The 25,440-nt window shown below is 38.0% G+C and overlaps 1 protein-coding gene across 3 annotated transcripts in view; it reads right to left on the reverse strand.

The window, feature by feature from the left end:
• LARP4 (La ribonucleoprotein 4) overlaps positions 1–24,553 on the reverse strand; it is a 65,597-nt gene extending 41,044 nt beyond the window's left edge. The window contains exons 1-5 of one of the 3 annotated variants that reach the window (XM_046663992.1): positions 24,402–24,549; positions 23,583–23,866; positions 4,257–4,404; positions 3,163–3,315; positions 1,213–1,288 (exon numbers count right to left, since the gene is read on the reverse strand). In XM_046663992.1, coding sequence (XP_046519948.1) covers positions 1,213–1,288; positions 3,163–3,292 — 206 coding nt within the window. In that variant the 5' untranslated portion in view covers positions 3,293–3,315; positions 4,257–4,404; positions 23,583–23,866; positions 24,402–24,549. Of the gene's footprint in view, positions 1–1,212; positions 1,289–3,162; positions 3,316–4,256; positions 4,405–23,582; positions 23,867–24,401 lie in introns of all 3 variants that reach the window. The other 2 variants (XM_046663973.1, XM_046663982.1) reach the window with 2 other exon arrangements.
• Positions 24,554–25,440: the final 887 nt, after the last annotated feature.

Raw genomic sequence — 25,440 nt, forward strand, 5'->3', positions numbered from 1 at the left:
GAACTTAACCACTCGGCCACGGGGCCAGCCCCGCTCAGGTGCCAATCTTAAAAAAAAAAAAAAAAACCGCCTAAGAAGGTTATGCCTAAGGAACAGAGATAAATTAAGAGGTAGACTAAGTCTAATTAAAATGGCTGCTTAGCCCTGATCCAACTCAATTCCTGACTGGACTGAAGCAATCAATCTGCTACTGCCTACCAGAAGAAAGCTCAAATCTTGTCTAATGGGGAAAATTATGCCACCTGCAGCTTCTAGCTTCTTTTATATGTAATATCCAGCATATAATCAAAATTTATAAGACACGCAAAAAGGCACGAAATTATGACAGAATAGACAGAAAAAACTCAGAAACATAAGCACACACATAAACAAAAGCAAAGATTTTAAAGTATCTATTACAAGTATGTTACAGAAAATGAATTGTATCTTAGGCACAACTGACCAGAGAAAAGAAAGCGAGAAGGCTCTCGCTTTTAACCTAGGGCCTGTACTAGACTATAAAGGCAAAGAAGAAAAAGGAAGAGGAGAAAAAGGAGATATTTAGGATGAAGAACCAACCTGAGTTGAAACTGTATTATGAGTAAAAAAATAAAGACGTCTATGATAAAATCCAGGTTTCTAGTTTGAAAAATCGGTTCACTGATCCCACCTCTCACCACACACAGGAAACAAAGAAGGCATTATATTGGCATGCATATCCAAACTTCTGTTTATTTTAGAAGGGGAAGTTCTACATATTGAAGTTTTATGATGTCTAAGCTGTAAATATACCTATAAATTCTTATCTATAAATAAGACATTTTGAAACATTTGCCTGCAATAACTCCTTATTTAATAGAAGACACTGGTAATATAAATTCTATGCCCATCCACCTAAATATCCTGCTAAAAATAACTTTATTATCAAAGGTTAGAACAGCCAACTACTAAAAATATAAATTAAGAGATAACCACTTTTTTGAAAACTCTAAACCTGAATATGTTCATAGGAAAAGTACCCAATAGAAATTTTATTATCTTTCTGCTGTGAATAGATCTTTTGCATAGCCAATTGGAAACTCTATCTTTAAATCTAGTTAAGAGATATACTGAAGAATGATACCAAAATATATCACTGAAGGAAATAATTCCACTCTATTTCACAGGTATTTTACATCTACTAACCAAACAATTCAAAATACAAGAAATAGCAATAAAAAAATTACGGTGTACCGTGAGAAACAGAATTCTAATTGTTTCTTCAGACATTCTTTTAGGTCTTCTGTAGAAATCGCTGAATTGCTTTCTCCTGATCATAGAAAACAAGAAAGAAAAAGTTAATACCAAATTACCATAGGTGGTAAACTTTCCATATTGTTGTACTCAGAATAAGTCACAAAGTATGCATAAACTAAAATGGACCACAAAACCTTATCTTCATTAATTTTAGAATTCAGAGAGCACAAGGTCTGACTAATTTCTTCCAACCTATCTATTCTTCTTTCTTTAGATAGATTTCACATCAGTTTAAAAACTATTTTATCAAGTAATTAACAAAGCACTATTAATATCAAAAGCACTTGGCTACCATATTGTAAAACTACCTAAATACTTTAAAAATGTGATAACTACCTATTCCTTTACTGAAAACAAAGAACAGAAGAAATAGTCATCTAAATTTGAAGAAAGAAACTAGCTAAACAAAGCAGGATATATATATATATACACACACACATCCGTATTGCTGGTAGTAAATCGGATGTTAGTCACACTCCTTAAACTGCTCTCTTTTAATACTCTTTTCTTTCCCTTCCTTGATTTTAAAACACTATATCTTCCTAAGGATATTTAAAGCACTCAAAAATCCAAAAGATCAGACCAACTCTCTACTAGCCTTCTATTATTTAAACCCAGAAGATGGGAGTTTTTTTCAGGAGTCAAACCTGCAAAACCATCTCTCTTACTAGAATCTTACACAAAATATTACAGACTCAAAGCATATAATTTGTTCCCTTCTTAAAAAGCAGTAATGATTAAGTCGGCAAATTTCCTTTAAAAACACAGACAATAGGATGTATGCAAAGACAAATAAATTTTGTGCATGGTTTCACCACTACCTTGTCTTACTATTCAAGATTCAAAGTGATATTAGATATTAACTTCATTAAAAATGAATATAAGAAGCATTCTATTTTTATGTATATACAATCCTTCTAATATAAAATTCATCCACCCAAATGCTAGCTAAATGAGCAACAGCTTCATTTAACCTTTCAATTTTATTATACTAAATTTATTAAATACCAACTTGCGACATCACTTAAATCAACTCTATGTTCAAAGTAGCCAGTGACCAGGGATATCATGACCACAAGTAGGGAGCAGAACCCACCACCTTAAATTACTTTATGGAAATACCACCCAATTCCACTTGAGAAATAAACTTACAAGCTGACAGACCTCAGAAATCTAGTCCAAATATTTATAATAAATAAGGAAATTGAGGACAAACCTTTATACACCTGACTAGTCACAGAACTAAGCAGTGATAGAAATGCCTACTCCCTATTATGCCTATTTTCCAAAGAGACCCTTTAGAAATTAGAAAAATAAATTTAGGTAGTCAGTGTCTACGGTCCATTTTTAGTTTCTTTTAAATTTCATCCATATTAAATCCAAGGAACTACTAATCCTTGCTAATTAAATGAATGTGAAAAAAACATTTCACAAGTTGAATTGCAGTAGAACCATGTTTTTAATACAGCCTATTACTCAAAATTAATCCCTGCAATTTCACATTTATAAATGCATTTCACACTGACAAGAGCAATGAGAAAACTGACAGAATTTGTACTGATCCCAACTAACAGACCAAGAAACTTGTACCCTCTGAAAGATTGTAATTTAGGTCTCTTTTAACTATTTTTTCCTTTTAATTTCACACTTTTGTTTAACAGGATCTTTAAAGGAAACATTCTTTTTAAATTACAGTTTTCATGTCTGGTCATTTGAAAACAGTATTTATGACAATCATCTAATATTTCATTAACATAAACTTCTTTTCCAAAAAGAAAATATACTGATCAATACCATATGTCTATTAGAGCAATGATAGAGAGACTGTAGGGAGAAAAAGACTAGCATACTGCATTCTCATTTTACCAAAAAAACCATAAAGTTTACCGGAAACATCATATATTTGGTAACTCAGATCTTCTGGCCCTAAAATCATTCCATCGGTTGATTCTTCAACGCCTGTAGTATTTCTTGTGGTTTCACAAGATGAATACATTACTTCATATTCCTTACACATATCATCTGAAAGCTCTGTATTACCTGCATTAAAGAAAACATCCTGAAAGTAAATAGGAATTCTTTAAATCCTATCTGGGCTCCATGTCTTCTATAACAAGATTTCAAGGAATTCTACTAGTTCAGAAAATGTCTTCATGGTTTTAAGTAGGAGTTCTCTTCCCAAAGGAGATAAGTTTTGACCATTATGGATAAGCTAAAATGACTAACAACAGCTTAAACTTATATGGCGCTATCTATGTGTCAGACAGCTTCATGCACCTTACTCACTCAATCCTCAGAAAATCCTATGCCAAAAGCAATTATTATTATTATTATTGTTTTAAAGATGAAGGAAACAAGCAGCACGGAGAAGTTAAGTCATTTGCCCAAGGTCCAAGAGTAAACAGCATTGCCAATGATGGTAGATCAAAACTAATTTATAGAGGCCGGACCAGGAGCGCAGCGGTTAAGTGTGCATGTTCTGCTTCAGCAGCCGGGGTTCCCCGGATCGGATCCCGGGTGCGGACATGGCATGGCTTGGCACGCCATGCTGTTGTAGGTGTCCCACATATAAAGGAGAGGAAGATGGGCATGGATGTTAGCTCAGGGCTGGTCTTCCTCAGTAAAAAGAGGAGGATTGGCAGTAGTTAGCTCAGGGCTAACCTTCCTCAAAAAGAAAAGAAACCCCAATTTATAAATACCACATTATAAATGGGTTAAATGCTGAACGCAAAGATACAGCTACTATTTTAAATTAGGGACAATCCATTCATACTGGATACAAATGAGAATTATGTACAAACTATGTTAAACATTTATATTTAACATTAATTGTGCATGATTTTACCACTACCTTTAACCTTTCACCACTACCTTAATATATTTAATCAAGTAATCAAAGGATGTACCCCAAAGTTCTATGAACTGGTTTGGTCATATGTTTAACGAAAATGATTTGTCATAATGAAATATTTAGGACTTACCCTCAGGATGAGACCCCGATGTGGCTGCTGTTTCGTGCCAAGAGCTTTCAGTTCCTTGCGTTACTGGAGTGGCATCAGTATTTCCAGGAGGAATTTCCTGCCATACTTTGGCATTAGGATTTAAACCAGTTCCTTTAGATGTTACCTGCTAAATAATCAAAGGATCTATTTGTAAATTTTAAAAGTCAGTGTATTAAAATTACAAATTCAGATAAAAATATTTATTTAATATTTATTATTTATTTATTATTGGGGTTTTCTTCACATTTAATTAATGGACAATTCTTTTAAGTTTTTCGCTCATTTGGAAATATAAATCTTTTTTAAGTAGATGAACTTGAAATGTCTATATAAAATTTAGCTACCTATACAATAAAAAACATATCTCTATAAAACACTATTAATATAGAAATATTTCTTTACCCCAAACTACTTCCAAATGTCATAAAATTTACTCAAACTATTTATATATCTTTGATATTAGCACATGTTTATCTAGAGCAAATTTTTGAGTTATCTAAAGCAATATAATTTTTACTGCCATCTAAGCTGTGGCAGAGACCTTTGAATCTGAACGATTCTATCACTAGAAATTTTTTCCTCCAAGTCAAAAACAGCAATCTGCCCTATATTCTTAACGTCCACAACATAACTATTTAACATATTACCATCTAAACTGATCTTCTGCATACATCATCTAATCACAGACACAGAGGGGAAAAGCAGAAATGAATCATGGTGTGCGGGGTGGGGGAGGAGAAGGGTATTCAAAAGGTGGAGGGAGAAGAAGAAAGCAGGATGCACAAAATACACTTCTCTCACCTCATTCAACCAAACAACAGGGTTCAATCCTTCTCAAGTATATTAATGACCCTTCAAAAACTTTACACCCTTTCCAGAAAGTTACTTTTAACTGTCTTCTCAACCACAGGCCCCTCCCATGGATGGCAGGCACTAGAAGGTGGATTCAAAGGGCATGGAATTAATTACTCAAGCTTATGACCTGCAGATACTGGGAATTCAAGCTTTCCTGAAAATTAACTGAACACACTGAGTCATTTATCAGGAGGTTGTCACAAATTGTTTACCTGGAGGGAATTCTTACGACTGACCCTGGTTCACAGGGTTTAAAAAAAAAAAACGAATTGGCCTTGAAGGTATCACCAACACCCAAATATGGTCAGCCAAAGCAGGACTCTGGATAGGTAGCAGTGCAGAGACCCCAGACACAGTTACTGAGAAGACTCAGCTTCTGGGAAGCCTAACTAGTTTCTGCAATTATGTCCCATGAAATTCCCCTGTACCTTTAATATAATAAACCAAATGTTTACTGGAGTTTGAGTTTCCATACTATGCAACTAACATGACATATGTAAGAACCAATGAAACACTGTTTCCATAATTCCACTCTGTAGCTTGCCATATATTTTTTGATTGCTTCCTTTTATCAACTGAAACTCCATTTGGGAAAAAGGAGAAAGCTCAGACACAATGTCCTTTTCTATGCCAAGGTTCATTCATATCTTGGGAGCAAAGGCTGGGCCTTGAAATGGTGGTAGTAGTGGCAGTACGGCTGACATTGTTTAGAATTGCCAGAGTAATAGAAAGCATATGTGTTTTAGTCAAATTTATTATTTTTTTAAAAAAATTCTCTACAGACTATATCGTCATACCCCCTTTCTGCCTTCACTAGAGCAATATACTCCCCGCTTTGCCTTCGGAGCTGACTTGACTGTGACTTGGGAATTTAGATAGAGCTTATTAATCTCTGACTGACGGCAGAAAAGAGCTGTGAAGAGCTTGTGATAGCCTGGACTTCCTGCCATGTGAATAGCATTTAATTTGATAAGCATTTTAATAAAAAAAAATCTATGTATTTACATACTTACTTTCCCTTCTTTTTTTCAATTCTGAAAATACCAGATATGTCCCTACCCAAGAAAATAGCTAATAAAAACTATGGCTCTTAGAGGAATCAGGAGCTGGCCCAGTGGCTCAGTGTTTAAGCTTGCACGTTCCGCTTCTCGGCGGCCCGGAGTTCGCCTGTTCGGATCCCAGGTGTGGACATGGCACCGCTTGGCATGCCATGCTGTGGTAGGCGTCCCACATATAAAATAGAGGAAGATGGGCATGGATGCCAGCTCAGGGCTAATCTTCCTCAAAAAAAAAAGAAGAATCAAATTTCTGAATCTTGATAAATACAATGAAAGAGTAAAAAAATTCATTTAACAAAAAAAATCTGTACACGAAAAAGATGCAGTAAAGAGGCCATAAACCTACTAGAAATACTCTAACTTACCGAATTGTTATGCATAGTATGTGGCTTTAGTAAAGCAAAATAAGGATTCCTATTTTCAATGTAGCTGCTAATTATTATCTAAACATATAATGATTGAGGCTCTAAAACCACGTTTGAATTGAAAACCCAGCTCTAACATTAACAGCTGTGTGATCGTGGGAAAATTTCTTAACCCACCTGAGTCTCAATTTTGTCAACCAAAAATTGAAGAATTCCTTATTTTCAGAATTAAATTATATTAACATTTAAAAGCAATTAACACAGTATAACTACCCCACTTTTTTATAAAGTATGTTGGTTTTGAATGGAAGGTAATTCAGCTGTCTACACAAACTCTAATGCATTACATCAAGATAACTGCAAGGTGAAGTTAAAAGTTAAATGCCAACTATTATATCAGAGAAAATTAACTTTGAAGAAATAGATACAAATCACCATAGATGGATGACTATAAAACTGCAAATAAAATTAAAAACAAAGTTAGACTAGAAAAATAAAATTCTAGAAAAAATAGACATACATGCACACAAATAAGAAAATAAAACACCATTTTACACTTATTAAATTAGCAAAGCACTTAAAAGTAATTCCCACATTGGCATAAAATTTGCAAACTCATTCTTTACTGGAGATTGTATAAAATAGTGCAACTCATATTCCCATATATTAGCATTATTTATAAGAGCCAAGAAATGGAAATAACCCAAAGTCAGACAGACAAGGAACAAAGGAAATTAAACAATCCAGGGGCCGGCCCCATGGCCGAGTGGTTGGGTTCGCACACTCTGCTTTGGCGGTCCAGGGTTTCGTCAGTTTGAATCCTGGGCACGGACATGGATGGCAGTGCTCACCAGGCCATGCTGAGGCAGCATGCCACATGCCACAACTAGAGGGACCCACAACTAAAAATACACAACTATGTACTGGGAGTCCTTGGGGCAAAAAGGAAAAATAAAATCTTTAAAAAAAAAAACACAAAACAATCCATAAGTACTAGTATCTCCCTTTCACAGGCTATCCTATTATATGAGAAATAATACATCCAATGAAAGACACAGAGATTAACTATGAAGTCAGTATTAACCATCCAATGATTACAACTCACAGATTATTACATTGCAAAAAGTACATAAACATGTGGACACGGGCTAGAAGGGAACATGATCTGCTACAATAACCAGATCAGAGATTTTTTTCCCTTATAAAAGCATTCTATTAATAAAGCATTCCAGGGGCCAGCCCCGTGGCTGGGTGGTTAAGTTCTCGAGCTCTGCTTCGGCAGCCCAGGGTTTCGCACATTTGGATCCTGGGTGCGGACCTAGTACCGCTCACTAAGCCATGCTCAGGCAGCATCCCACGTGCCACAACTAGATGGACCCACAACTAAAAATATATACAACTATGTACAGGGGGGCTTTGGGGAGAAGAAGGAAAAAATAAAATCTGTAATAAACAAATAAAAAATAAAGCATTCCATTAAAACATCACTTTGAGTCAAAAAAATAAAATAAAAAGGCTTATTACATCCATTAGATTTTTTTCAAATCAGAACATAAACGTTACAGTATCTAGTACCTTAAAATCAAAGATTACTCTGTGCCTATTTTGCCTGTATATAGATAAAATATACCATTATTTTAGTTTTATACCAGTCAACATTTACTTAAATTTACATAAATGTTGACCATTTTCTTTGATCATCATTCTTTCTTGCATTTCAGACCTTTCCTTCTTCCTCAGACATCACTCAGAATTTTTTTTTGCTAAATTCTCAAGTTGTGGTTTCACTAAAAATACCTTTATTTTACCCTCTACCTTCGCTGTATACAGAATTCTCACTAGGCACTTATTCCCTTTCAGTACATTAAAAATATCCCCCCTGCCTTCTGGTTTGCTCCATTCCTGATCAGAAATCAGCCATTAGTCTAGCTGTCATTCCTAATCTCCCTTTATCTCTGGTTGCTTAATATTTGTCAAAGGTATTTTACACTTTTGCAATCATAAGTCTAAGTGTGGAATTCTTTTTTATTTATTCTACTTGAGATTCACTGAGCTCTTTGAAATCCGATGCATCTTTCATCAATTCTATACAATTCTCATCTCTTCAAATATTGTCTCTCCACCAAGTGCTCTATTACTTCCTTGTGGAACTCCAATGAAATATTCTATACCTTCTCACCCTATGTTCCACCTCTCTTTGTATCAATCTCTCTCTCTCTCATTTACCATTTCTTCATTTTACCAATTTCTAAGAAATTATGTTCTGAGCAATTATGTAAGATCTTTCGTCCAGTTCATCAATTCTCTCTAGCTATTTCTAAGATGTGTTCAATCTGCCCAGTAAGTGTATAAGTTCTTTTCATATTTCTCATTTCTTTCTTTCTTTTTTTTCCTGTGAGGAAGACTGGCCCTGAGCTAACATCTGTTGCCAATCTTCCTCTTTTTGCTTGAGGAAGATTGTTACTGAGCTAACATCTGTGCCAATCTTCCTCTATTTTACGTGGGATGCTGCCACAGTGTGGCTTGATGAGCAGTGCTAGGTCTGTGCCCAGAATCCGAACCTGTGAATCCTGGGCCACCAAGGCAGAGTGCACGAACTTAACCACTATGCAACTGGGCCAGCCCCTGTATTTCCCATTTCTTAAAGTTCCTTTTGGTTCATTTCTCAAAGGTATCTGATCGATGTTTTGTTTCCTGGTCATCCTTTCAGTATCTTGCTTCTTTTAAGCATATTAAACATTCCTATTTTACAGTCTTTATTTGATAATTCCAATATGTGTAATGTTTGAGGGTTTGATTTTGTGATTCATCATTTCCATTAAACCATGCTCATGATGACTTACATGCTTTATTTTACATTGTAAGCCCATTTTCCTTGGAACTTTAATTGTGGGAATTTTGAAGATCATGTTTAAAATGTGCTCTTCAGAAGAGGGTTTGTTTTCCTTCTGGTAGATGACTGCATACTAAGACTATCAATCTACTATCACTTTAATTTTCAACATAGGTTTTTTTGGGGGAACAATAGGTAGTGTGAATTTTAGCCCTGCTTTGGCATCAAAGAGGATTTGTGGTTAGAATTATTAGGAAGACACCTCTTCCATCAAACCAGAGCCACGGCTAAAACTGACAAGTTTCCTTTTCTCTGGGAAATCTTGTCCCCCGGGCCCCAGTTTATCTTGTGTCTTGTCTCTAAGCACTGCACATTAAAACCAAAGCTCTGGGCCACTAAGGATCAACAGACGCATTAAGGGTAGCCCCTCAGTTCACCACCTGCTTCTCTCTCTGGTTTAGTACTTTCTGATTATTTTTGGTCTGAAGATTTCATCTGCTTTCTTACCAGCTTAATGCTCTGCTTAAAAACATTTTTTAGGGGCCAGCCCGGTGGTGCAGCAGTTAAGTTCACACTTCGGCTTCCCGGCGGCCCGGGGTTTACTGGTTCGGATCCCGGGTGCGGACGTGGCACCGCCTGGCAAGCCATGCTGTGGTAGGCGTCCCACATATAAAGTAGAGGAAGATGGGCACGGGTGTTAGCTCAGGGCCAGTTCTCCTCAGAAAAAAGAGGAGGAGTGGCAAATGTTAGCTCAGGGCTAATCTTCCTTGGGAAAAAAAAAAATTCTTTTAAATATATCAACCAAAATTTTCAGTTATTTTCCAGAATATCTAATTCACAATATTTCTAAAAAAAGAAATTACCAGTATTGTCTTCATAAAGCTAAACTGAAGAGTAATTCCAACAATTGAGAGGCAACTATGGTGTAACAGAAAAAAATTAACTTTATTCTGCCACTTAGTAATTATGCCATCACTGGCCCCAGTTTCCTCATTTTTAAAAACATAATGCCTACTCTACCAAAACTTTAGTTTCTATACCTTGGGCACCCAACTTCATTTATTTTGGTCACTACTTCCTCTTTCCCTCTTACTATTTGTACATAGCTCTATTTTTTACCACTACCATAGTTTATTTAAATATGTGTTCTTTGCAACTAGTCACTGGGCTCAAGGAAGGCAGACACTAGGTCTTCCTCTTCTTTCAATTTTAGCTATTAACATACTCCAAGCCAAGAGCAGACCTTCCAACTGTCTATTCGAATGAAATAGTAGAGGCATATGTGCAAAACAGGAATTAAGGTTTAGCAGCTGTATTTACTCTTCTCATTTGCTGGAAGATCAGAGTTGATATAATCTTCCTTTTTTTCACGTGGCCTGAGTTTAAAATGGAAGTCTTATGTCAGGGTATTTCTTGGCTTTTGGTTTCAGGACTGCTAAAAGCTTTTACAATAACATCAAAACCAATAACAAAAAGCCAAACCTTGCAGGGGAGCAAAAGTATCTGTGAAGTAGCACTATTTGAATAACCATAGCAACATCTCAGCTTAGGGATGTTAGTTCACAATTACCTCATATCATAATTAGCTTAAGGAGGAAACTAACTAGTTTTCTTAGACCACCAGGTAGCTCCACCAGGACAGGTACACCAAGGAGTTATCTAAAAACCACCAAGTAGCAATTTTAGAAAGCAAGTCATCTTTATATTTGCCACTATGTAGACGCGTGAACAACTCGTGCTGTACCAAAAGGATCTCATCAAGGTGCGAACCACCTGTGCTGTACCAAAAGTATCTTATCAAGGATTATTATCAGTCAGTATTCAGAATCCACTCTGGCTAAACAGAAAGGTATTTTATTAAAGGATAGTGTCACTGCCACTACATCACTGGAAGGACTGAAAAAACACACGCAAAGGTAATTACCCAAAATAATGTTGCAGAAGTGGCTTGATGAGGAAATCACTATCCCTGCCATCACCAAGCACTAAATGTCAAAATTCAAATCTATTACAAGCTTTACTATTGCCAGCACCAAAGTCACTTCTCCATTAGAAACTCAGCCTTGCAACTATTAACTCCACTTAAAGCTGACCACCTCTACTGCCACTCCAGCCCGCAGAACAGAACCTTCATTTCCTTACATTGTGTATTTTCAAATAGAAGTCATCTGTGGGTGTGTCTGACTAGTGGGTCTTAGGTAACATGCCTGCATCCATCTAGATACGAGAGAATCTGGGAATTGCAGTTTTGACTAGTTCATACACTAGAGAGGCCTGACTCATAATATGCGAATTTCTGCAAATGTAGAAAAGTACTCAAAAATTGGGAGGCCTCAGATATGACAAATATTCACTATAAGAGATTAATATACAAAATATATTGTCATATATACTTAATTTAAAAATAAATACCCAAATATCTAGGGATTATGATCAAAAACTTAACTTTTTAGTGATGCAATGTACTATTTCATTAAGCATTTAATAATCAATCAAAATAATTAACTAGATGCCTTTCGGAGCATACTATCCATAAATCTGATGTGCCCCTTGCTAATGGTGCCAGGGATAATCAAAGTATGAGATCCATGGCATATAGACAAACAATACTCCTGGGAATATTTATACTTTTCACCAGCCTAGTTAAAAACACACACTACAAAAGCCATTAATGTACACAAGAAGGCACAGTATACTGTAGCACTGATCCCATGAGTGAAAGACTGAAAACAACCTAAATGTCCATCTACAGGCAAATGGTTAAACAAAATGTAGTACATTTCATAACATGGAATACCTAAAAGCTAAAAAAAAAAAAAGATAGGCCTATATACACTAATATAGAAAGTGCTTCAAGGCATATTGTTCAGTTAAAAAAATCAAGTTGCAGAACAATAAGCACTTTGTTTTATCATTTACGTGTTAACGAACACATAAAAATCACTGTACAGATATACAGGTATGTAAAAACAGAAAAGACCTGGAAGGTTATAACACTAACTGATTAACACCAGAACCTCAAATTACTAAGATATTTACAAAAGAGGGAAAATGTACAAAGGACAAGAAGGAAGTTAATGACAAAATATGATTTTTTTACCTGTTGAACTACTTAATGCCATTTTGAAAAGTATAAAAAGAGACAATCAGTTCACTACTGTAATTCATAAAACTTTTCTAAGAGTTGGCAATGTTTATCGAAAACCTTAAAAATATACATTCTTTGGTCCAGAAATTCTACCTGTCATATTTACTGAAAAGAAAGAGATAGGCAAAAATATGTAAGTACAAGGATGTCGACTAAACTAATTTTATAATGGTGAAAAATTAGAAACATCCAACTGTTATGGTCTGCACATTTGTATACCCCTCAAATTCAAATGTTGAAATCCTAATGCCTAGTGTGATAGTACTGGGAGATGGAGCCTTCGGGAGGTGCTTATGTAATGAGAGTGGAGCCCTCATGAATGGGATTAGTACTCTTCTAAAAGAGACCCTGCAGAGCTCCCTAGCCCCTTGCACCATGTGAGGACACAGTGAAAAGGCATCATCTACGAACCAGAAAGCCCTAAGCAAACACAGAAATCTGCTGGCACCATGATTCTGGAATTCCCAGAAATAAACTTCTGTTGTTTTTAAGTTGTCCAGTCTGTGATATTGTTATGGCAGCCCGAATGGCCTAAGACACCAACTACACAGGATTTGTTCAATAACTACAGTCCAGCCATATAAAGAATATCCCAGAGTCTCAAAACCAGATTGTATACAAAACTCATGATATATGAGTAAGTTCTATGGACTGTACCAATGTCAATCTGCTGGTCTCTACATCATACTATAGTATCCAAGGTGTTACTACTAGAGGAAACTGGGCAAAAAATATATGGGACCACCTTGTACATTCTGGGGGAAACTTCTTGTGAATCTATAATGATTTCAAAATAAAGTTGTTGGGTTTGTTTTTTTTTTAAGATTTTATTTTTCCTTTTTCTCCCAAAGCCCCCTGGTACATAGTTGTGTATTTTTTGTTGTGGCATGTGGGACACCGCCTCAGGGTGACTTGATGAGCGGTGCCATGTCTGCGCCCAGGATTCGAACTGGTGAAACCCTGGGCCGCTGTAGCAGAGTGTGTGAACTTAGCCACTTGGCCACAGGGCCGGCCCCTCAAACTAAAGTTTTTAAAAGTGGGAAAAAATATTGAGAATACATTGGAAAACATTTACAGAAACTTGGGGAGAAGGAAAGCAAGTTGGTATCCTATCACAGAAATTATTCAATTTTTATTTTCATTTTTGTGCTTTTCTGTATTTTCCTATAATTAACATCTATTACTTTTACAATCGGAAAACATATAAGGAAACATTTAAGATCCAGATTAAAAGACACACCAGGGGCCAGCTCAGAGGTGTAGTGGTTAAATTCACACATCCTGCTTTGGTGGCCTAAGGTTCCCGGGTTAGGATCCTGGGCACGGACCTACAGACTGCTCATCAAGCCACACTGTGACAGGGTTCCACATACAAAATAGAAGAAGACTGGCACAGACATTAGCTCAGAGACAATCTTTCTCAAGCAAAAAGAGACAGACTGGCAATGGATGTTAGCTCAGGGCTAATCTTCCTCACCAAAATAAATAAATAAAATAAAGACATATCAGGGGCCGGCCCGGTGGTGTAGTGGTTAAGCTCGTGCTCTCTGCTTCAGTGGCCCAGGGTTTTTGAGTTTGGATCCCAGGCACAGATCTACGAACCATTCATGGGGTAATGCTGTGGCGGCATCTCATATACAAAGTAAAGGAAGACTGGCAAGGATGTTAGCTCAGGGACAAGCTTCCTCAAGCAAAAAGAGGAAGACTGACAACAGATGTTAGCTCAGGACAAATCTTCCTCAACAAAGAAAAAAAAAAGGGAGAGAGAGAGAGACACACATCAACTGGGAAAATCATTTTTGGCAAGTGACATAAAAGACTATTGTCTTCAAAGAAAGCTTATACAGCCTACCAATTGATAAAAAAAAAAAAAAGCACAAACAAGCAAAACGGCAATTCACAGCAAAGCGTACCCAAAAAGCAAATAAACATGGAAAAATGTTCAATCACACTTAATCATCGAAGAAATGCAAAACAAATCAATTACTCCATTTTAACCTATATAGTGAATTTTTACAAATAAGAATGCCTGATGCTGACAAAGATGCAGTAAACTGGGCAATAGTAAAAACTGTCATAACACTTCTAGAAAGCAATTTGTCCACAGTGATATGAAAAACTTTAAAGATTTTATTTTTCCTTTTTCTCCCAAAGCCCCCTGGAACATAGTTGCGTATTTTTAATTGTGGGTCCTTCCAGTTGTGGCATGTGGGATGCCGCCTCAGCATGGCCTGATGAGCGGTGCCACATCTGCACCCAGGATCCGAACTGGGGAAATCCTGGGCTGCTGAAGCAGAGCGTGAGAACTTAACCACTCGGCCATGGGGCCGGCCCCTGAAAAACTTTAAAAATGTTCATTCTTTAACTTACTGCAGTGAATCTTAGCCTATGGGCTTTATACACAAGTGTCCTTTATAGAATTACTCAACATAAAGAAAAATTGAAAACCGAAAACGTCCATCTAAAAAGTTGATGTGTTTTTCTATAGCAAAGTCTTTAAAATGACACAATGAATCTGACAAGTCAGTTTAACCAGAACAAAGCCTTATTTTTTCATTTGAATCCTAGATAACCATGTTTGATTCATCTTTTGACCAAGCTTTAATAAATAACTCCATCAAAATCCTTCTCTCTTCCACAGAGCTAGAAGCAAGCCCTTGAGGCTACACAGTTCCATAAAACATCCATTAAAGGATGTAAATTGTCCAAGTGCATGCTCAAACTACCTGCCAGCACATACACACAGTACATCAGCTCACACCCTCAAATCACCACAAATATACTCAAATTGTCAGTCCATAAAACTGATAGATCAATCACCACCTCTATTTCTAAGCAATATGTGTCATTGCCAAATAAGCCAAAAGCAGTTCTCATTATTGGGAGAGACATAAATGAGAGGAAAAAAGGGAAGCCAAATTCTTGGCAAAACAATACCTTCTGGTCATAAGTGACAGCAGTTTTAAGGTAAGAGAACTAAGAGTTAGGAAAAAGTCACCATAAATACGGTGAAACCATCTCTTTGGTCATACATAACCATTTGTTTTACTTACCTAATTACTATCAGAAACAGAAATTCTATGCCACTTAACCCTACAAATGGTGAAAAACAGAAATAAAGTGTATACATTGATTAAACTTATTTGTCTCATGGCAGATCAATCATCCAGGTTTAATTTTTACATCTCCAAAATTGAGAGGACCACTAAATTACAAGTACATAAAAAAACAAAAGAAGACACAAAACAAAACAGAACCAACTTTTCATTCTGTATAAACCTTCAGGGTCCTCCTACTAGATGCTTAGGGGTATTTTATAGAAAGTAAAAATGAAAATTAAACTGGGAATTTTTCACCCATTCTGACAGAATAATAACATTTATGGAACACTTAATTCATCTTTATAACAACTTCAGGTAAATACTATTATCCATATTTTGCAGATAAGGAAAAAGCTACTTTACCTGCTGCATAGCTAATAAGACAGAGCCAGGATTCGAACCTAGGCAGTCTGGAGAGTCTGCCACTATACAAGAGTTGCCTCAGAGAAAACTTTAAGACAACTAATCACACACTATTTAAGAAATATTAGGGGGCTGGCCCCGTGGCCGAGTGGTTAAGTTCGCGCGCTCCACTGCAGGCAGCCCAGTGTTTCGTTGGTTCGAATCCTGGGCGCGGACGTGGCACTGCTCATCAAACCATGCTGAGGCGGCGTCCCACGTGCCACAACTAGAAGGACCCACAACGAAGAATATACAACTATGTACCAGGGGACTTTGGGGAGAAAAAAGGAAAAAATAAAATCTAAAAAAAAAAAGAAATATTATCAGGGGCCGGCCTGGTGGCACAGTGGGTAAGTGCACACATTCCACTTCGGCGGCCCGGGGTTCACCAGTTTGGATCCCGGGTGCGGACATGGCACCACGTGGCACACCATGATGTGGTAGGCATCCCACATATAAAGTAGAGGACGATGGGCATGGATGTTAGCTCAGGGCCAGTCTTCCTCAGCAAAAAGAGGAGGATTGGCAACAGATGTTAGCTCTGGGCTTATCTTCCTCAAAAAAAAAAGGAAGAAGAAAGAAATATTATTAAGTCTCCTCACCAAGGTAAATGGTCCCTGGCCCCAGTTCTGCGTACAGTGGCTAATAATCCACAAGAAACAGATACAGAAAATATCCACCAGATAGGAACTAGGGTCCCCAGGGCAGAAGTAATTCAGTTCTGCAATGATTTCTATTGTAGGGCCAAAGTACAGCAAACTTTCAATTTAATAAATAAATAATATTCATGGTAGTTTATGCAATAAAATTTATCCTCTATCACAAAGTACTATCCCAATCTGAATTATTTTGTCTACAAACTCCACAATGGCACTGACCTTGTCTACGGCTTACTGCTCTCTAGTACCTTGAACAGCGACTGGCAGACAGGAGGTCGACAACAAAAGTTGTTGAATAAATCGATGAATGAATATATGCTATATGAGTGTTTCTCAAATTTTGTGAATAAGTATCATCTAGGGATCTTGATAAGATGCAGATTCTATTCAGCAGTTCAAGGACAGGGCCAGAGAGTTTGTATTCTAACAAGCCCCTGCTGGTCTGGGGCTCACACTTTGAACAGCACGGACAACGTTAGGTCATTTCCCCCCGAGCTCTCCAAGTTGCCAAGAATCAGCATTCACTGACTGTCCACTGTGAAAGCAAACCTGAAGTTTACTCATCAATAAAGCCATTAGTCCTGGTCCTCTTAGTATCTGAAACAAAGACAAGATTCATATCCCCAAATTCCCAATACCTTGATCAGATGACATCAAATAAGTTTTTTAAAAAAGAACAGAATGGAGGGGTTGTGGAGAAAAAGGAACCCTCATACGCTGCTGATGGGAGTGCAAACTGGTGAAGCCACTATGGAAAACAGTATGGAGATTCCTCAAAAAATTAAATAGAACTACCATACGACCCAGCTTTTCCACTACTGGGTATCTATCTAAAGAGCTTGAAGTCAGCAATTCCAAAAGTCCCATGCACCCCAATGTTCACTGCAGCTTTATTCACTATAGCCAAGACGTGGAAGCAACCTAAGTGCCCATCAACTGATGACTGGATAAAGAAGACATGGTATATATATACAATGGAATACTACTCAGCTGTAAAAAAGAACAAAATCGTCCCATTTGCAACATCATGGATGGACCTTGAGGGAATTACGTTAAGTGAAATAAGCCAGATAGAGAAGGATAATCTCTGTATGACTCCACTCATAGGAGGAATTTAAAAATGTAGACAAAGAGAACAGATTAGTGGCTACCAGGGGAAAGGTGGGGGGTGGGCACAAAGGGTAAACGGGTGCACCTACAACACGACTGACAATAATATACAACTGAAATTTCACAAGATTGTAACCTATTTTTAACTCAATAAAAATTTTTTTTAAAAAAGAACAGAAAAAACAAACTGAGGCCTCCATAGATCAGCGGCTTAACTTTTGGGGAGTCATGGATTGTTCTAAACATATAATCAAAATTTATAGACTTCTCCCTAGAAAGTTCTACATATGAGATTCATGAATCCCCTTATTAAAGAATAAGAACCCAGGGCCAGCCTGATGGCACGGCGGTGAAGTTCGCACATTCCACTTTGGTGGCCTGGGGTTCGTCAGTTCAGATCCCGGGTGCAGACATGGCACCGCTTGGCACGCCATGCTGTGGTAGACGTCCCATGTATAAAGTAGAGGAAGATGGGCAGGGATGTTAGCTCAGGGCCAGGCATCCTCAGTGAAAAAAGGAGGATTGGCAGTTGTTAGCTCAGGGCTAATCTTCCTCAAAAAATAAAAAGATAGATAGATAGATAGATGGGTAGGTAGATAGATAAAATAAAAGTAGCTTTTGCAAGCCAGCCCTACTGATGGCCTAGTGGTTAAAGTTCAGGGGTGTGGGGCCAGCCCGGTGGCGCAGGAGTTAAGTTTGCAGGTTCTGCTTCGGTAGCCCGGGGTTTGCTGGTTTGGATCCCGGGTGCAGACATAGCACTGCAACCCATGCTATGGCAGGCGTCCCATATATAAAGTAGAGGTAGATGGGCTCGGATGCTAGCTCAGGGCCAGTCTTCCTCAACAAAAAGAGGAGGATTGGCAGCAGATGCTAGCTCAGGGCCAATCTTCCTCAAAGAGGAAAAAAAAAAAGTTCAGCGGCCTGAGTTCATGAAGTTCCTGGGTACAGAACCACATCACTCATCTGTCGGTAGCCATGCTATGGCGGCAGCTCACATAGAAGAACTAGAAGAACCTACAACTAGGATACACAACTATGTACCGGGGCTCTGGGGAAGAGGGGGGAAAAATGGAGAGAGAAAGATTGGCAACAGATGTTAGCTCAGGGCAAATCTTCCTCAGGAAAAAAAAAATAGTTTTTACAATTACCAGTGCCACTATCATGTAGTTTTAATAAATCTTCCAGAAATACTTAATATACAAAGCATAAATTTCCGTCATTTTGGAAGGCAACTATTTAATTACTGAACAATTCACATCACAATATAATTGCTGTGATGATCAAACCATAGTGTCTGTCAAGCCCTTACCTAGACTGTATTACAAGGCCTAATACATAAACATCACAAACATAACCTCTGTCAGAAGAAATTATTATTATTATTTTTCCTCCCCAAAGTCCCAGTACATAGTTGTATATCCTAGTTGTAGGTGATTCTAGTTCTTCCGTATGAGATGCTGCCACAGCATGGCTTGATGAGTGGTGTGCAGGTCTGCACCCAGGATCTGAACTGGTGAACCGTGGGCAGCCAAAGCAGAGCGTGCGAACTTGACCACTTGGCTAAGGGGCTGGCCCCAAAATTATTATTCTTAAATTACAGATAGGAATTAAGGATCAAAAACGTTGTCACTTGCCTCAGGTCATACAGCTAACATTTGAAATAGGATTCCCAAACTCTTACAGAAAATCATAGTACACAATACAAAAATTTACAATGTTTTCAAGAAGGCTGGAAACCTCCCCTGAGAATCAAACTTTAAAGAAAACAAAACTTAAGCAAAACACAGAATACAAGAAAGACAAATTAAAATGCTATGAACACTATCAGAGCTAGAGTCATCTTCCATTTTCACTTAAGGATATTCAAAGACGAGGTTAGAAATCTTTTTTCTGACTTCACAATGACTGCTAGATTAAAGTTTCTCAACTTCCTCTACTTTCCACTCCTCTGCAACACAGACTCAGACTCCATTTCTAACTCCAGAGTCAAAACCCTTTTTTAAGCTCCTAGGTAGCAGACCAAAATTACAGATTTGAAATGTTCCTGTCCAGTATTAGTATTAAGGATCACTTCCATTAGCTGGGAAGTAACACGGAGCTGGCAGATAACCCAAACTGATACAACCCCAACTGATATAAAATAGTTGAATATCAATATTTCTAGTTATTAGTCTTTTATTCTACTTTTCACACTTCAAAAATAATTTCTACTTCATTTTCAGTCCATTATATCTGAAAATATTTTTATTTGAAAACGTTTTTATTCATTTTAAAATTCTGCATCCAGCTCCATTTATTATTCCAAAATTAAACTGTTCAAAACCAACTCAGCTATTTCCTTATTTGTAATTCTTCTTGGCAATCATTTCAAATTCATTTAGGCCTTCTTCTTCTAAGTCATTTTTTAAAAAATCATTTTCAGGGGCCGGCCCCGTGGCCAAGTGGTTAAGTTCACGCGCTCCGCTTAGGTGGCCCAGGGTTTCGCCAGTTCAAATCCTGGGTGCCAACATGGCACCACTCATCAGGCCATGCTGAGGTGGCATCCCACATAGCACAACTAGAAGGACCCACGACTAAAAATACACAACTATGTACCTGGAGGCTTTGGGGAGAAAAAGAAAAATGAAATCTTTAAAAAAAAAAAATCATTTTCAGTGACATCTACTAACTTTTTATAAATGATTAAGCTAATGGGAAAAAACAGTACTGTACTTGGGGTGAAAGGAACAACACTATCTATGATTACTGTAACATAAAGTTAATAAAAATTATCTAGGCAAATATCCCACTTACTTCAGATTGTAGGGCTAACCTAAAATTTAAAATGTTATCACTTAAAAAAAGAGAAAACTTTACAAGTCAGATAAATTATTTTTAAAATTATGTAAGATCTGGGGGAAGGGGAGAATGGAGAGATTATTTCATGCATACCGAGTTTCGGTTTTGCAAGATGAAGGGTTCTGGAGATGGATGGTGGTGATGGTTGCACAACAATGTAAATACACTTAAGACCACTGAACTGTACACTTAAAAATGGTTAAGATGATAAACTTTATGTGATGTGTATTTTATCATAATTAAAAATAATTTTTAAGTTATGTGAATTATTAAAGCATCCTGGGTACATAAAAGTCACTGCTACCTAAGTAAGTGTTTATAACTATTCATTTTCAGGGAAAAATTCAAATAGAAACAGAAACCCAATAAAAACACTGCCAAACAACTAGAACAGACATAAACGGCTGAAAATATTAGAGGGGGAAAATGATTTGAAAAATGAACCAAATGTTAGCAATCATGAAAAACTGCAAACTGTCTCCATAGTATTCAAAAACGTAAATAACTCACTAGCAGCCAGAAAAGGAGCACTTTCCTGTTTCAAACTCAGAGTTTGTTCTGTAATGAACATTTCATTTGTAATGAAATTTATGTTGGACCATGTTTGACAATTTTGTGAATTATCTAAACATTTTTCCCTCTGCCCAGAGAGCAAGGTATTGTATGTGCCTCCTTCAGAAAAGAGGTGAGAAAAAACAATAAGCTACTGAAGTCAATATAGCCCTTTGTCTACAAGACCAAGTTAAAAAAGCTGCATCTAAGTATTACTTAAAATAGAATTCCCTGTCTGCCTGTAGATTTCTATTGCAGTATAGCTAGGTAATTTAGAGCTCTAACTCCAGCTTCAACATTCACTAGCTATATAATCTTGGGCAAGTTTAAGTTCTCTGTGCTTTAGTTTCTTTTTCTCTAAAATGAAGATAATAATGCTACCTACCTCATAGGTAAGCTTGAGTAGATGTATACACATGTATACACGCAAAAATACTTAGCAGGCCTGACATACAGTAAGCACAATACATATATATACCACTATTACAGTATTATTATCATCACTATCTATCCCACTGATTCCAGTCATAAACTAGCTAACTTGGGCTTCTCCAGAAAAATGTACACAAGGAAAAGATTTTGAACACACGTGCAGAGGACTCATAGATCCCAGATTAGAGAAGTCCTACCAAAGATGATCCACAGGCAACTTGGTTTATAGTAAAGTGGTTCTTAACCTCTCTCGAGCCATTGACCTCTTCAGTAGTCCAATTAATCTGTGGATCTCTTCTCAGAATAATGTTAAGTATATGAAACACATAGGATCACAAACTAAACCATAATTAATATTAACTTTAATACTTTTACATTTCTAATTTAGTAATAAATATGCTTTACTAATGCATTAAATAATGAGTTTTACATATAATAACAAGGTGCAATGGGTATACACAGTATTTCAAGATATCTGCAAAAACTGTATTATGATATGAAAATGTTTCCCTTGTTGCATCTATTGAAATTGCAAGAATTTTCAATTCTGAATTTCAATTAGAAGCTAGTGAAAACAGGCAATTTTTTCCCTCAACCAAGTTCACAGACTTCCTCAATTTTATCTAGGGACCCAGATTAAGAACCCTTGGCTTAGGGGAAAGTGCAAAAATAAGTTTTGGAGCCAGAGACTTGTGTTCTAGAAGCCAGACTTCAGACTTTAGTCCCCACATTATTTACACCTGAATGACCTTAGACATCAAACTTCTGAGCTTTGGTTCACTCACTCAGAAGAATTCCTACATCATGAGGTTATAAGGAACAAATATTAGTTAACAAAATGCCAAATGACCAGTGTGCTATTTTCACTGATTTTAATGCCATATATTCAGCCCCAAATATTCAGTGACACGGTTAATTTTCAATAAAACTCATTATATGAGAAAAATTTAAAACTACATACTGATTCACAAAGAAAATGATTAATGGAAATATTAATTTTATGTAACAGTTTAGTGAGAGCCATGATTCAGCATTAGAATGGCCTCCATCTAAATCCCAATTCCTCTACTTTACTAAGTTACTTAACCTCTCTACCTCAGTTTTCTCATCTGTAAAACACTGCAATGTTGTTTTAGAAACAAGGGAGGATCTCACTTAAATACTCAATAAATGGGGCTATTATTAAAGTTCACATTTTAACAAAACCAAAGGAATCAATTTGGAACTCAAAAGTTTATCTTGGAATTCACATTGATATAAATAAAACCTCAGTCTTTCTTTTGCCTGGCAAAACACACACACACTTAAAACCTGCAGCATTTGCACGGCATAACACTCCTAATGCAAACTGGCACTGCTTACAAATCATATCTGAATTCTTATTCTGCCAAAGGAAAACAAGGAGAATGAAAAACGGTAAACAGAATGGGTTCGATAATTTTAAATAGTTTCATGATTTACTTGGAAGTTCCAATGAATGTTTATTATCAATGTTGGAGAAACTCTCAAGTAGTCTCTTTAAAACTCAATTTAAAGATCTCAAATTTATCAGCTCCACAATGTCGGTCAGAATTAAAAAAAAAAAAAAGCAAAAGCATGAATTTACTTGACGCCGGAATATTACGGAATAAGATCCCTCCTTCCTTCCAAAAAAAACCCCCCAAAACAAAAAAAAACCCGCCATAGACTAGCCCTGGCTCCCCGATCCATTATACAACCTGTAAATTCCTTCCCTCATTGAAAAGATTCTTTTTATGGGCATAGTTAACAAGTGCCAAGCTGCGAAGTTGCAGCTTTGCTGGTTTGACGTTTTCACAATGCAAGAACAATATGATCTGGAATTTACTCAAAGCATTAGCCAGGCAGTCAGCTGATGCTCACCGCACACGAGAAAGACAGAAATAAGAGAAATTAAACCTCGTATCTGTGTATCGCTGGTATCAACTACGTACCTTTAAAACTAAAATAGGCCAACATTAGACGCTCCAGTTAAAGTAATAAAAGTATTTCTGTTGTTAAATAAAGACGGCTTTCCCCGCGCTAGGTCTCTCTCATTCTTGGAATTTTCCTTGTAAAGGGCTTTCATCAGTTCATAAAACCAACCTCTCACCACGGAACCGCTGCCTGAGTAACTTTTACAAAAGGTCAAAGCGGTGCCTTTCAAGGCTTCCAAACCCTACTGGCTTCTCTTCGGTTCACAGTAACTCGCTTTCCACCCACAGAACGTTCCAGAGACCTAAGGACGGGGACCAGACAAAACTTGGTGGGAGTTGCTAAAAAGAGGCTTTCAACTTTTTCAAAATACTTAGACCGAATTTCACCTTCCTCCCTCCGCGCCCCCACATGTTGCTCGTCTCCCTCCCAGAGGGCCCCGCGAGGCCTCGCTTCACCCCCTACAACGCGCCCACCTGATTACCCTTTTCTCCGCAGACTCCGCCCCCACCCCCCCACCCGCCACCCCCGCCTGTGTGCCGGCTTTAGGAGGTCCATATGGGACGCTCTCCCCTTCCTCTGGCCTCACCCCACGCCAGACAAGCCTCGATGCTCTTCCCTCAACTCTCCGCGACCACGGCCCTCCCCGACCACCGCTTCCTCAAGTGCTGGGAGAGCGCAGAGTGGAGCCGCAGGCCTGCACGGCCCAGGTGCTGTGTCAGCCTATCTGCCGGTTCCGCGCCGTGTACGGCCTGGAAAGTCACATGGCGGTGGGACCGGCCGGCGCCTCCACACGCCTGCTCTTCTCAGAGCAGGACGAGATTACCAAGTCCACTCACCTCCACGAAGAGCAACATGTCTTCCTCCGCTCGGCCCACTCGTTCTCACCGCCGCGACTCCAAGTGGCTTACAGGCCCGAGCCCCAACCGCTAGGATAAGGACACTCGCCTGGCCCCTCCACCCGGCAGTGGACCCGGCTCCTCCCCCGCCGTCAGCCGCTGCGGCCCGACCCGCCCAGTCCCACCTCCCTTGAAACAGCAACTGTTTCCGGGTCTAGAGAACAATTGCTTCCGGGAGCAGACAGTCCTCGGAGCGCTCAACTTTTGCGCTACCTTTTCCAGCAGCAGTATGGGATGTACTATCATCCCTTCTAGGGGGAGGAGGGAAGTGATCAGAGGAAGGCACCATTCTGCGCCACGGGGGTGTGTAAAAATCTTATTGACGCCTTTTATCCTTTGCGGACGGGTATGGCTGCAACGGCCATAATCATTCCGCAGTTTTCATAGTTCAAAATCGAGTTCTGATAAAAAGCCGAGCTTGTGCGAAGTGTACTGAATAAACGCCCAACCCTGCCGAAAAGGTGGTGGATCGCAGAAAAAAAGTAGAGAAGGAAAAAAAAAAGCAGTGGTAATAGTAAATCTACTAATAGCAGCTGCTTTATGTTAAATGCTTACCATGTGCCTGGCACTGTTCTAAGTATTTTACGTGAATTAATCTTAAAACAATCCTATGCAATAAATACTATTATCCTCATTTTACAGCTGAAGGAGTCCTCTAGGAGGGCAGGTTTCCTTTAGACACACCTTGAAAGAACTTTGCCCCATGTTCGCTTGAATCAGGTACCCGAGTCCCCGCTTAATATAACGCTACTTAATGATACTTTAGTCTGGATAGCCTCCTCATTGATGTTCTGCTATCACTTCAAATGAAATACAATAAAAACGATTTTTAAAAATTATAATTTTCTGTTAGATGATCCAAATTCCTTACTATCTTTAGTAATACTAGTTGGATTTATCCCTCCTTTGTCAGTCCTGCTTCTATATCCTAGACACTCATCTTTTTTTTTTTTTTGAGGAAGATTAGCCCTGAGCTAAC

Source organism: Equus quagga, chromosome 1 (assembly GCF_021613505.1).
Source record: "Equus quagga isolate Etosha38 chromosome 1, UCLA_HA_Equagga_1.0, whole genome shotgun sequence".
NCBI classification, from domain to species: domain Eukaryota; kingdom Metazoa; phylum Chordata; class Mammalia; order Perissodactyla; family Equidae; genus Equus; species Equus quagga.